Source organism: Strix aluco, chromosome 26 (assembly GCF_031877795.1).
Source record: "Strix aluco isolate bStrAlu1 chromosome 26, bStrAlu1.hap1, whole genome shotgun sequence".
Classification (NCBI taxonomy): Eukaryota; Metazoa; Chordata; class Aves; order Strigiformes; family Strigidae; genus Strix; species Strix aluco.
In genome coordinates, this window is record NC_133956.1 from 2729941 (window position 1) to 2743411 (window position 13471).

Genomic DNA, 13471 nt, shown 5'->3' on the forward strand with positions numbered 1-13471 from the left:
CCCACCGCGCAGCCCCAGCCTATCGAGGAGGGGCGCTCCGCCCCCTCCCGCCTACCGACCAATAGGAAATGGCGGCGGCGGGAGCGAGCGGGCACGGGGGAGCTAGCAGGCTAGGCGGAGCGGCGGGGGGCCTGGGCTGTACCACTGCCGCGGGGGCGGCGCCGCGCGGGCGGCACCATCGCTGGGGCGCGGGGGGAGAGGGGGGGGGGGAAACGAGGCGAGGGTCCGGGTGGGCGGGACGGAACCATTCGCGGGGGGTCGGGGGGGCTGAACCATCCCGGGGTTGGGGGGGGTGACGGTAGAGCCGCCAGCAGCGCTCAGCTTGTCCCACCCCGGGGCCATGGGGGTCTCACGCAGGCAGGGGTCGGTGTGAGCACCCCGGGGTGGGGTGGCTGGGTGGGGTCCCTCCCCTGAGGGCATCACCCCACTTGCCCCATGGCGGCCTGGCCACCCCGGAGCCCACATGGAGGCCTCACGGCCACCGCCGCTGCAAAGGCCTTTTATTTCCCCAAAACGTGACCCTGCAGACGCCGTGGGGGGAGAAAAAGCATCCCACAGCCCAGGGCTGGGGCGGCCATCGCTTGGGGGGTACCCGCTGTCACTGGGGGGAAGGAGGAGGCGAGGCCCAGGCTGGCGTGGGCCCTGGGCAGCCTCCCGTGGGGCTGGCGGCTGCATTTGCCCCCAGCAAGCGCAGGGACAGTGTGGGGGGCACCCACCGGGCCCCACACGGCTCTACCGGAGCCCCCCCGCGCTCCAGCCCTCCGCTCTTTAGAGTCACTTGTCGGCTTTGGCCATCCATCGCCTTCTGTGGGGGGGGAGGTGAAATCCGCCGCTCCGAGGATTTGAAGCACTTCAAATCTTTACTGCTGAGGTTCAGGCAGGTTCGCCCAAAGCCCCGAGGCGACGTGTGTGGAGTCTGTGGGGACTTGGTGCAAGGGGGAGCTCCCCCCAGCACCCCAAGGTGAGGGCACCCCAACCGCTGCTGGGCTGCTCACGGCTGCTGCTGGTACTGGCCCTCGGTGGCGGTGAAGAAGTCCTCCAGCACGCTCTTCATGTACTCGAAGGTGGGACGTTCCTCGGGCCTCTCCTTCCAGCACTGCATCATCAGTTCGTACAGCTCCTGCGGGCAGTTGTCCGGCTGCGGCATGCGGTAACCGCGCTCCAGGTTCTGTATCACCTCGGGGTTGGTCATCCCTGCGAGGACAACGGGCACGGCACTGAATTGAGGTCACCCCCCCCTCCCCACGTTGCAGGCAGCTCCCTACATTTACAAATCCCACGGGAAAGCTTCCCTCCCCCTCCCCACCACGTCTGAAAGCCCCGGTGGCCTTGGGGCCGTGGCTAGCCACGTGCATGGGGAAGCGGTCGAAACCATCGCGGGCTGGCAGGGAAAGGAGCCAGATGGGGCGGCTCGGGAGCGTGTGTGCGTGCGGGAGTGCATGCACACGCTCGTGGGTGTGCGCTTGCGTGCGTGTGCGAGTCCTTCTGCCACGCAGCTGCCGGGAAATCCTGACCTGGATATGGGATCCGGCCGTAGGTGACGATCTCTGTGAGCAGGATGCCGAATGACCAGACATCAGACTTGATTGTGAACGTCCCATAATTAATAGCCTCCGGTGCCGTCCACTTAATGGGGAATTTAGCCCCTGAAAAACAGCAGGAGGGGGGAAAATAAAACGTTACAGCTGAGCTGGAAACATCCGTCTCTGTTTAACCTGATGTGACAACCCCAAGTCAGCCTCTGTCCCTGCCATACACCTGGGGACAGCTGGGTTTGGTGGCAGCCAGCACCCCCCAGCTGCTGCTTGGCTGGCTACAGACCCCCCCGACCATGGGCTGGCATGCCTGCAGCGGGCCAGCATGTCTGTTCCCGCAGTAGCCACCAGATAGGGCTGTCACCCCACCAAAAGCAGGGTCAGGCGGGTATGCGGGGTCCTGCAGTCCCCCTCCAGCTGAGGGGGAGAGAGATGGAGGGGGAAAAAGGACCTCTGCACCCCCCACCTACTCCCCCCTCCCGGGGCTTCACGCCATCCTGCAGCTCTCGGGGCACCGCGGGGACCCCCGGAAAAAGAGGACGGGGTGTGGGGGGACTGCCTCCTCCTGTGACCCCGAGCTGTGTGCACCCCAAGAGCAGGGCTCGGTGGGGGCACATGAGGGGCCGAGATGGCGGGGGACGCACCCTCGCGAGCTGTGTACTCGTTGTCCTCGATGAGGCGGGCCAGCCCGAAGTCGGCGATTTTGCAGCACAGGGTGTCCGACACGAGGATGTTGGCGGCCCGCAGGTCGCGGTGGATGTAGTTCTTGGCTTCGATGAAGGCCATGCCCTCGGCGATCTGTAGTTCGGAGTAATTGCAATTAATAGCCACCACCCCGAGCAGGGCAGCCCCAGCTCCAGCCCCGGCAGAGCTCTCCCGGCCAGCAGCCCCGCGGCTCCGTCCCCCCTCACCTGCGCAGCCATATCCAGCAGTTTGTTGATGCTGAGCTTGACTCCTTCCGAGGTCTTGAGGAAGTCCACGAGGCTGCCTGCAATGAAAGCAGCAGGTCTCAGCAGCAGGCAGGCACGCTGCCTTCCCCCCGCTCCCGGCATCTGTTGGGGCTGGGCGTTGTGGTGGTGGGGTCACCAGGGCACTGTCCCCCACACCGAACTGGGCAGCCCCCCAGAAAGGCGGGCAGGAGCGGATGGGCAGGAGACCATCCTGCCTGCAAAGTCCTTTTCCCCCCTGCCAGGGCCGACCCCCAAGCTCCCAGCCAGTGGGTGAGCCGTGATGCAAAGGCAGAGCGCAGTCGGGGAAAAGGTGCTAAAAGCAGCTCAAAAAACAAAAGCCAGCACTGGCTGCTGGACAGGAACAGCCTGGAGCTGAAGGACCATGACTCTTCACAGCCCCAGGCGCCCCCACCCATGGTGGGCAGCACCCAGGCGCCCTCACCCTTCTCCATGTACTCTGTGATGATGTAGATGGGCTCCTTCGTCACCACGGCGTAGAGCCGCACCAGCCGCGGGTGCTGCAGGTTCTTCATGAGGTTGGCCTCTGCCAGGAAGGCACTGGGTGACATGCTGCCCTGCTTCAGGTTTTTGATGGCCACCTTAGTGTGGCCGTTGTAGAAGCCTGTGGAGAGATGGGGGAGAGGGACCCCATCACCGGGCATGGCAATAGCGGTGCCAGCCAAGGAGGTGAGTGTGGGGGCTACGCTGTGGATCTAGAGCGTCCCAACCCGAGGCTGCAGGAGCAAGAGATGTCGGAGATTGTGAAGGTTGGGTGAAGACGGGCAGAGGACTTCATGCCCTGGAGGACTGTTGCAGCAGGGCTGGGGGACTTTTGGGCATGATCACAGCTCTGTGCTGGCCACCTCCTGGACAAAAATCTGTAACCATGTTTTAACACAGCAGGCAGATGCTTTTACCTGTGGCTTTCAACCACAGAAGGAAAGGAAGCTGTTGATTGCTGAGCTTTGGGCAGGAGGGGTGGCTGGGGGAGCCAGGCAGCGATGCCGAAGCCTGGCTCCTGCTGGGTACCCAGAGGGGACTTTGCAGGTCAGCCAGCGCCCGTGGGAGCGACGGCAGGGACATGTGGGGTGGCACGGAGGGGAGCGGGGCAGCCCCAGTGCCTTCCCCACCGCGGCACCCGGGGAGCAGGAGGTGCTTTTGTGGCTGGGTCACAGCACGCTTGAGGCTCCATGCTGCCTCCGAGCCCCCAGCAACGCAGTGACAGCCACAACAAGGGTCATTTCCGTGTGGGGCCACGCACGGTGCTCGCAGGCCCCACGACAAAGCTGGCGGCTGTTCTCACGGTGAGCAGAGCCCAGCTCGAGGAGAACACGGTGCAGCCCCTGTGCGTGCATGCCTGCACCAGCACAGCCACCCGGCAGCACCCGGCAGCAGTGCAGGGGTCTGGGTGGGCAGGGATGGGAGAAAGGGGAAACTTGGGCTGCTCTGGGTAAACCAGAGCTGCCCCCAGGCTGCTCTAGCTGCTGGGTTTCTCCCTTCTTTCAGGGCCTTTGTAGAAAAACCGAAGTCCCACACTTGAGGCTGTGCTGGCTGCTCCATGCGAGACCCTGGCTGAGGATGCTGCGGGGCCCGGCTGACGCTGCCCACACCGGTGCCCTCATCCAGGAGGAAGCACCCCAGTTTCACCCTGACTCACCCATCCAGACTTCTCCAAACTGCCCCGCTCCCAGCTTCTCCACCAGCTTCAGCGACTCCCGTGGCACCTCCCACTCGTCCTGCCACCATGGCTTCTGTGGCTTCTGGGTCCGGCAGGGCTTGCCGAGGCGGGTGCACAGCCCATCAGAGCTGCCTGCGGCACGGGGGGAGGCAGAGCCACTGTCAACGCAGGCAGAGGGCACAGGGCACCAGCACAAGCTGATGACTTTGCTGGGGCATGAGTAACAGCATGTCCTGCTCATCCCATCCCATCCCATCCCATCCCATCCCATCCCATCCCATCCCATCCCATCCCATCCCATCCCATCCCGTCCCGTCCCGTCCCATCCCGTCCTGTCCCCATCCCATCCCCATCCCATCCCCATCCCCATCCCATCCCACCCCACCCCATCCCATCCCATCCCATCCCATCCCATCCCATCCCATCCCATCCCGTCCCGTCCTGTCCTGTCCCCATCCCATCCCCATCCCATCCCCATCCCCATCCCATCCCCATCCCTTCCCACCCCACCCCATCCCATCCCATCCCATCCCATCCCATCCCGTCCCATCCTGTCCCCATCCCATCCCCATCCCATCCCATCCCATCCCATCCCGTCCCGTCCCGTCCCGTCCTGTCCCCATCCCACCCCACCCCATCCCATCCCATCCCATCCCCTCCCCTCCCCTCCCCTCCCCTCCCATCCCATCCCATCCCATCCCATCCCATCCCATCCCACCCCACCCCATCCCATCCCATCCCATCCCATCCCCTCCCCTCCCCTCCCCTCCCCTCCCATCCCATCCCATCCCATCCCATCCCATCCCCTCCCCTCCCCTCCCATCCCATCCCATCCCATCCCATCCCATCCCATCCCATCCCATCCCATCCCATCCCGTCCCCTGCCTGCAGGCAGGACCAGCCCCCGGCCAGCACGTACGTGTGTAATGCTCGACCAGCTCATGCAAGCCGTTGAAGGTGACGCGGGGGGAGATGTAGTACCCCCCGTTGTCCATGTTGCGGATCTTGTAGTGCTTCACCGTCTCGCCCTGGTTCTGGTCGAAGTCCCTCACCGACAGCGAGTAGGAGCCTGGGGGGACGGGCACGGTGTGTGTACGGGACCCCAGCACTCCTCCCCTGCTTCCCAGCGCCTCTCCCGGTGCCCGTGGCAGGAGGTGCCGGCGGGACCTGCAGGACGGTACCTTTGGAGGTCTCGCTCTCCCGGATGAGGAAGGAGCCGTGCGTGTTGCCCGACGCCAGGAGCTGCCTCTCCGCATCCTTGCGGCTGATGTTTTTGAAGAACCACCTGGGGACACAGAGCAGGGTTAGGACTGGTGGGGGGCGGTCAGGCCACCTTTACCCAGCGGCACTTTGGGGGATGCTCCTGGCTCCTTCCCCCTCTGCCAGCACACGGCTCCTACTCAAGCCCTACTCACGGCTCGGGCTCCAGGCTGTTCACCATGGCCACGAAGTTGTAGGGGATCAAACCCTCCTGGCCGGTGGTGAGTGACTGCGCCTTCCACCACTCCCCGCTCCTGCAAGTACACAGCGAGATGAGACCCCTCCCCGGCTGCTGGGACCCCGCACAGACCCCCCAGGCAGCACCGGGGATGCCACCCGGGGAGCTGCGGGATCGTGCGGGTGCTGGGACGCCCTCGGTGTTCTCTCACTCTTCCAGGATGCGAAGCTTCTCGCCCTTCTGCAGCCCCAGGTCCCCGTCATGCTTGGGCTCGTAGTTGTAGAGGGCCACCACCAGCTTATCTGGGAGGACAAGCGGAGGGGCAGGGTGGCAGCAGCCAACTGGGGGGGTGTCCACAGCCTCCCCCTGCCACGGCTGGACCTTACCTTGCAGGGGGGAGCACGGCGGAGATGTGGCCTCGTAGGACACCAAGGGGTCTTGCACCTCGGAGCCGCTGCGGATCAGCCTCTGCGAGGGGAAAAGGAGCACAGGGAGCACGGTGAGCCCTCACCTCCCCAGGGCTCGGCCAGCCCACGGCCACCTCTGGAGGCATTTGGCCACCAGGACGAGGGGCCCGCTCACCCCCTCCTCACCTGCCGCTTGCTGTCGGGCTCGATGGGGTAATTGCAGTGCTCACAAATGTCGATGTTCTCGATCCAGTCCTCGTCGTAGTCCGAGCTGCAGCAGCAGCCCATGGTGGCTGCCGGGGGGGCGAGAGGCAGGGAGGGAAACCCTCGCACCCCCAGCCCCAGCCTTGCCTCTCCCCCTGCTCCAACTCATCCCCATCCCTGCGTCCCTCAGTCCGGCTTCCCACATCACATGGTCCGTCCCGCGCACTCCCCAGGTCCTCAGCTGAGCTGGGGACATCCCAACTCTCTGTCACTGGCCATATTTCCTCCTAATTTTGTTCTGGCTTTGTTAATTAAAAACACTGGAGGCAATCAGTCCCCAGCCTGAGGCTCCCTTTTCCCACCAGCACAGCCTGGCGTTGCCTCCTTCGCCAGCTCCTTCCCACCGTGCAGCCCTTGGGCTGATCCCTATGTTCTCCATCTAGATAATGATCTAATTATGAATATTCCATTAGTAATTAATGCACGGCCCTGCAGCACAAGGTTTGGCTGGACCAGGCACCTCCCCGGCCCCAAAAGCAGCTCCTGGGGTGAGATGTGGATGGGAGCACTCCCCCACCCATGCTGCATCGCCTGCGATTTCCTTCTCCTGCGGGGCTCTCAGCCTCCCCCCCGCCCCGTGCATTCGACCCCATCACTCTGCTCCTGTTTCTCCTGCACCAGGGATTGTCCTTTAAACCCCCATCCCTCCCCTGGAGCCCCCTCATCCTCAGCAGCTCACCCTGAAACATCAAGAACCCCCCAACCTCAAGCATCAGCCACGGTGACACCGGCGCGGGGCTGCCCCGTAGGGTCCCCGGCAGCACGGCGTGGGCACCGGGGCAGCCTGGCACCGATGTCACGAGTGTCGTGTGGGCTCTGCAAACCACCCGGGGCAGCAGCTCTCACCTTCCTGCAGAAGCTGAGCGTGGCACGGAGCCGGGAGCCCCGGCACTGCGTCATGTGGAAATGGCGGCCCACGGCCCTGGAAAAAGCTCTTCTGCAGAATCCCCCACGCCCACACCGCCGGGATTTATCTCCACCAAGACCTGGCCCCCAAAGCTCTGCCCAGAAACTCTGGGGACTCTGGCGGTTTCCGCAGGCGCTGGGTGCCAATGGCAGGGCTGGGAGCTCCACGCCGCCAAGAGCCAACCCAGGTGTCTCTACCCCCAGCACCCAAAATCCACGACTGCTTTTGCAAACGCCGAGCGGGAGCTTTTATCTGGCAGCGAGGCGGTGCAGCTGCGAGGGTCCCCGTCCTCGCTGTGCCCGAGTGAGACGGGTCCCCAGCAAGCCGCTGAGCCCCGGGAGCTGCTTTTCTAGGGGCCGTTGGCACTGCCAGCGCAGTTTTCTCCCTGGTTTCCTACCAGGAGCCGTTGCACGACTGCGTTTTCACAAGCACACACAAATCCACCTCCCTCCGTGCTGCCAAAGAGGGTACGGCTGCGGGGGGCTTCATTTGAGTGTGTGTCCCCCTGTGGGCAGCTGGGGACAGAGGGAAGAGCCTCACAGCGGGTGCCCAGGGAGGGTGCAGGGTCCCCAGGGTGCCGCCAGCCCCCGGTGCCACCAGCACCTGCTGCCAGCCAGAACCCCCCCAACCTGTGCTGCCAAGGGCTGGTTTTGTAGACCAGGAGCCCCTCCCTCGGGGACAGGGGCCGCACGGCTGCTTTGGCGTCCATGGCGAGGACACGGGGGCTGTCCCCACGGTGCCACCTCGGGGTGCCCACCACCATGACAGCCAACAGGAGCCAGTGACAGGCAATTTTGGGGAGGAGAGGGCAGACGAGCGAGCCCCTCCCATGCCGTGCAATGCTGCTTTGGGGCCTCAAACGCTAAAAAACACCCTGGTGCCTTCAGCTTCTGGTGACGCTAATTTGGGAACACACTTTAGCACCCAAAAAGGGGTTCGGCCACACCGCAGGAGCAGACAAGGCCCCTGTGATGCCCAGGCAGCAGCAAAACTGATACCCAGCCCCAAGCACAACCCTGGTCCTGCGGAGGAGAAGCCCCCAGCTCCCCCAGACCTGCCCGCAGCCTTTCAAATGTCTTTACCAACAGCGAGCCGTGCCACAAGGTGTTTTTTCCTCCCTGCACAAAGCCGGGGTGGGGAGGGAGGTGCTGCTATTGTGCCTTTTTTTTCTTGTGTACTCAAGCCACAGTGTAATTTCCACTGAGCAGCCGTTTCACCTGCGCAGCGTGAGGGCCACGCCGGTGAAACGGGGTGTTTGAAGTCAGGTTTTGTGACTGCATCTGTGCAACCGAATTTCTCGTGCGAAGAGGCTGCCTGAGAGGGATGTGTAGGCGCCTCTGCCCCGTGCCTCGCCGTGTCCCCGGGGGAGGTGTCTGCGGGTGTGCACGCACGTCCTCGCACGGCCATTTATGTGCCTTTCCCCAGTTTTGCTCGGGAGCGTGTCCAGACCCCTCAGCTCTTGCCGGAGGAGCTGCCCCGTGCTGGCCCTTCCGCAAACGCTTCTTCGGCCAGGTCCGGTTGGCTTGTTCACAAGCGTGGGCGGGCGTGAGGAGGGCTGAAGGCTGGGCTGACCCTGTCCCTGACGCTCTTCAAGGCTCACCGCGGTGTCCCGGATGTCCCCAGGCCAGCTGTGACCCAGCTGGACAGTTGGTCAGCCTTGCAGAGACGCAAAGGACTGTGGCCCCAAAGCTGCCATCGTAGCAGGGAGGTGTTTGCACTGAGACAGCACCGAAACCAGGCGTACCTCAGTGTCTGAACCCCCAAACTGGGCAGCGGACCCCAACGGACTGGCACGAATTCGCTGCCTGTCCTTAAGCTGCTCTTGCCCACAGCTGGGCAGGCGAGACCTTGGCCTTGGGGACAAAACTCCCACTTTGCCCCGGAAATGGGGACTTGGGGAGAGCCCTGTGAGGGGGCTGGCGCTCCCACCCTGGGCAGGCCCCCCGGGGCGGGCAGAGGGCATCAAGACTGTGGCTTTCACCCCAATTGGGAGGCCACAGAGGAATGGGGAGCACAGCCCTGCTCCCCCCATCCCTCACCTGGGCACCAGCGCTCACATCTCCCCGCAGCGATGAGCCCCAATCCCCATTTTCATCCCTCCAAGGGGCAACCTCGGAGATTGCAACAGGACCCCCCACCCTCTGCAGGCACCCGGGTGGTCCCCAGCTCCTGTCTGGAGGGCGCAAACCCTCTCACCCCCAGGTCCCTGTTACCTGTTGGCAGCGAGGGGAGGACCAGCCACTCTCAGACTCCCATGGCCCAGCAGCAAGAGCGAAGGCGTCGTCCCCACTCACGTCCTCTCCATCCCCGGCAGGAGCGCGGCGACCCTCTGGGGAGCAGAGACGAGCCCCCCACCCGCGGGTGCGCGCGCTCCCCGCCGCTGCCACTCGCTCTCGCTCACCTCCTGCCCTGGTTTCCTGCCTCATGAGCAAACTCTAGAGAAGCTGGTTCGCAGCTCGCGCACAACCGCAAGAGCTAGTGACAAACCCCGATGGCTTCCTGCCATCCCCAGCATGGAGGGTCCCTCCTCTGGCTGTCCCCGGCCACCGATCCCAAGGGAACTGGGTGGACAAAGGGATGCTGAGCCCCTCGGTCAGTGGGGGAATGGGGTCCCATGGGCTGGGAGATGCGCTGCAAGGGGCCAGCGATGGGCAGGTGATTGTCACCCCCTGCCTGGGTTGTCCTGGCTAGCTGAGCCCCCCGCTCCCCGGTGCTGTCCCCTCTCCGGTGCTCGGAGGGCAGGTTGACAGTGCCATGCACCCGCTCCCCTGACCCTGTCGGACCCTACACAGCTTGTGGGACTCATCCTGCACCTACAGCTCCTACTTTGGCCATCACCACCGGGTCACCCCAGACCCTGGCACCCCAAGAGCCACCAGTGAGAGGAGCTGAAGCCAAGGGGACACGTTGTGCCCCAGCCAGGCTGCCAGCCCCGTGTTTTTGGAGACAGCTCAGAGCAGAGCAACCACAACGCTATTGTCTTGGCTTTAGTGATCAAACATGAAGCCGCAGGTACCTGCTGGCTGCTCTGCGGCAGCACAGGCAGGAAGCCCAGCTGTGTCGAGGGGGGGCTGCGGCAACTTGGGGGGCACCGCAGCAGCAGCACCGGACGCAGCATCCACCCTGGCAGGGACATTTCCCAGGGGCAGCCGTGCAGCCCCATTCCGTTGTGCTCACCAACACCACGGGTGCCCCAGGCAAAGGGTGGGTGATGGGGAGCACTGCCAGGCCCTGGGGTGTGCCACAGCCTCGGAGTGCACGTCGGGGTCTCCCCGTGTCCTGCTGCTACCCTGGGAAGGAGAAGCAGCCCCCCAGATTATCCCTGGGTCATGCCACAGCTTGCCTGGGTCACCCCACTTCTTCCCCAGCACTGCTTGCTAAAAACGGTCTGTGAAAATTTCATCCCCAAGCGGCAACTTTTGTAAAGGGTTTGGTGTTAATGGAGGAAGGGAAAAAGCCAAAAGCAAACCCCTCTGGTGACGGCAACGTTGCCAACGCTGGCTGGCACTACCCCCAGGATCCCTCCTGCTCCCCGTGCAGTGCTGCAGGGGGTCGGAGATGGGTCAGGATGGGGGTGTGGGGGCTGCCAAACCCCGAGCACAGCCCCCAGCACCTCCTGGCCTCAAGCCTCAAAAACAACCCCTCTGTTCACAGCTGGTTTGGTGACGAGCATTTCCTGCAACGATGCAGCCCAAGCACCCACCCGCTGCCAGGGGCATCCGGGAAGGGGCTGGCAACCAGAAGCAAAGACACCATCTCTGGCACAGCACCATCCTGCAGCAGAAACCCCTGAGAAGCCACCCACCCTGCAAGCCAGAGCCCTGGGGTGTGGCCGGGGAAGGGGCGATGGCAGCATGGTCCCCTCTGCCACCCCCAGGTCCCCCACAGCGAAGGGCCGGGAGCCACATCTGGAGGCTGGGTGCATGTAAAAACAGGAAAAAAGCATCAGCTCTCACCTTCACCTCCTTTTATTCCTCCTCAAGGGGCTGCTCCCCATATTTTCCACTGTGGTTGACCCCACCATTCTTAGGGACAGGGCACTGGGTGCCCCAAAACACCCTGTGCCCAATGGGGATGGTGGCACGGCGTTGTCCCCAGGGCAGGGCTGGCAGCACCAGGGCTCAGCACTGCCCGCCCCGAGGAAGCTCCCCAGTCCCCGGAGCATTTTGGGAAGGACCCTTGAGGCCTACCAGGTCTGGATGCACCCATGGGTGCCCACGAGGCTCCAGTCCGGGCTCAGTACTAAGCACTCTGAGGCGTCCCACCGCGCTCAGCAGAGGGAGAACCGTCGGGAGTTGATGTTCATGCGGGTGACACCGATGTGCTTGAGCGGCATGGAGAGCAGGAAGGCGGCCTTGGGTGGGATGTTGCAGAGCAGGTCCGAGTCTTCCTCACAGCCCTCGAGGCCGAAGGTAGCGTCGTCCAGCATCTCCTTGTGCTGGTGGCAGGCCTGCTCCACCTTCAGCCGGTGCAGCTGCGCCCGCAGGCGCATCAGCTGCTGCGCCAGGCGCTGGTCCACAGCCTGCATCTCCCGCTGCACCGGGGAGGGGGATAGGACGGGTGTGAGGGCCACAGCAGGACCGGCCACTGGGGAAGCAGCAACGCTGGGGCAGGGCACAAATCCAGCAGGGACCACGCGCAGACGTGGCGCCGGGATCAGCACAGAGCCCGCGCACACAGTCCCGGGGTCGGCACGAGGCCCTGTGGCGGGGTGACGGCACGGGGCCAGCTCGGGTGGGCTTGTAGCCGCGTGGTTGTTGCTGCCTGTGCCACCCCAGGAAAGCCACCACGGCTGTGCCACACCAAGGAAGCCCACGGCAGCCGTGCGCAGGCAGGAGGGGGTGACAAGTGCAGACCCTGACAGAGCTGTGACCCCCGGCGCTGTGCGGGGGACACGGGCAGAGCTGTGACACCGCAGAGCCACACGCGGCCTTGCAAAAAATCCACATACATCGGCCATGCTGGGCAAAGGGGCAAAGCCCTGCGCTACGGCTGGAGCACCCTGAGCCCAGCACGTCCCGTCGCTGCTGCGGGAGGTCGGGCTGCAAACGCTCCCCTTGTGCGGAGAAACCCCGAGGCCCCGTCCCTGCCTTGGGGCCCAGCCCCTGCCCACCCCTCATGCCCCCCATCCTACCAGCAGCTACTCACCAGCTCCATCCTGAGCCACTCCAGAGCCGCCTCCACGGTGGCGAAGCCACAGACGCCACCATCCCACTCCTCCTCATCCTCGGGGTGTCCAGGGCCCTGCTCTGCCCCCCGTGCCCCCCCGGGGGTCCGGCTGCGCCAGGGCTGCCCCCTCACCCGGGCTTCCCACTCCAGGTAGGAAGGTCTCCGCGTCTGCAGCTTCAGCTTGGCCGTCAGCGCCTTCACGCTGTCCAGGCTCTCCTCCTCCCAGGTGGGCTCCTCCTCGCCCAGCTCCTTGAACTTCAGCTCGCCAAAGGGCATGGTGGCACCCGCCAGAGCCCCCTAAAACCCGTGGGTGACCTCTCCCCCCTCAAAGCCTCCGCGCAAACGGAGTCTCTGCCCCGCTGCACCTACAGAGTGAGGAGCACCCTGAGCACTGGCACCCACCCTCTCCCCACAACTGCACCCACGTCCCGGTTATTTATTCACCCTCAGAACAATAAAGGTTGGGGGCACCGAGGACAATTCCAACGGGCAGGAACTTTCCTTATCCAGAGGAGTGCAAAGGAGGGGGTTTTTTTTGTTTGTTCGGTGACGGTTTGGGCTTTTTTTGGGTTTTTTTTTTTCCTTTTCTTTTCTTTTTTAGCATTGTTGTCTCCGGTTGGGAGGAGACTCCCTCTTCCCCGGAGGAAGCCTTCCCCGGGACCTACTGGCAAGGAGGAGCGGGGATGATTTATCCGCGGGCGCAGCCGCCCTCCCGCACCCGGCCGGGGCAAAAAAAAGCCCAAGGAAGGAAAAAGAAACCGGGGGGGGGGGGCTGCGGGGGGGTGAGGGACGGGGCGAGGAGCCGGGGGGGCAGCTGGGGTCCCGCATCCCAGCCGGGCCGTTAAGGTGGAACCGGGTCAGATCCGCTGCCCTCACCACCCCCCACGGCGGTGCAAGCGCTGCCCGGGGAGGGTCCGGGAGCCGCGGCGGTGGGTTACGGGTCTCGGCTGCACCCCACAGGCACCGCCTGCCCCGGGGACAGTCCCCCCCCCCCCGCCCCGAGTCGCCCCCAAAGAGCTTGCGTGCTGCGCTGCAGCCCCCGTGTCCCCTCGCGTGTCCCTTCCCGCGGGCCCAAGCGTTTTCTCTTGCTCTCGCACCCCACGCGGTGCACACACACACACAC

The 13471-nt window shown here is 64.5% G+C and overlaps 2 protein-coding genes across 4 annotated transcripts; both read right to left on the reverse strand.

Annotated features, from left to right (window-relative positions):
- Nucleotides 1–486: 486 nt before the first annotated feature.
- LCK (LCK proto-oncogene, Src family tyrosine kinase) lies at nucleotides 487–9663 on the reverse strand. 3 transcript variants are annotated; one of them, XM_074850854.1, is made up of 14 exons: nucleotides 9393–9641; nucleotides 7119–7194; nucleotides 6195–6301; nucleotides 5988–6069; nucleotides 5813–5903; nucleotides 5579–5677; nucleotides 5345–5448; nucleotides 5083–5232; nucleotides 4143–4295; nucleotides 2928–3107; nucleotides 2447–2523; nucleotides 2180–2333; nucleotides 1515–1646; nucleotides 487–1194 (listed from the first exon to the last, which is right to left on the reverse strand). In XM_074850854.1, exons 1-14 carry the CDS (start codon nucleotides 9603–9605, stop codon nucleotides 992–994), a joined length of 1821 nt encoding a protein of 606 aa, XP_074706955.1. In that variant the 5' UTR covers nucleotides 9606–9641; the 3' UTR covers nucleotides 487–991. The 3 variants fall into 3 exon arrangements, with proteins under 3 accessions (XP_074706955.1, XP_074706954.1, XP_074706956.1); XM_074850853.1 differs by having other exon boundaries at nucleotides 5813–6069; nucleotides 9393–9663; XM_074850855.1 differs by lacking the exon at nucleotides 7119–7194 and having other exon boundaries at nucleotides 5813–6069; nucleotides 9393–9511.
- Nucleotides 9664–11131: 1468 nt separating this feature from the next.
- On the reverse strand, nucleotides 11132–13444 carry FAM167B (family with sequence similarity 167 member B). Its single transcript, XM_074850735.1, has 2 exons — nucleotides 12328–13444; nucleotides 11132–11713 (listed from the first exon to the last, which is right to left on the reverse strand). The coding sequence occupies exons 1-2, from the start codon at nucleotides 12622–12624 to the stop codon at nucleotides 11450–11452; spliced, it is 561 nt and encodes a 186-aa protein (XP_074706836.1). The 5' UTR covers nucleotides 12625–13444; the 3' UTR covers nucleotides 11132–11449.
- Between the last annotated feature and the right edge of the window lie 27 nt (nucleotides 13445–13471).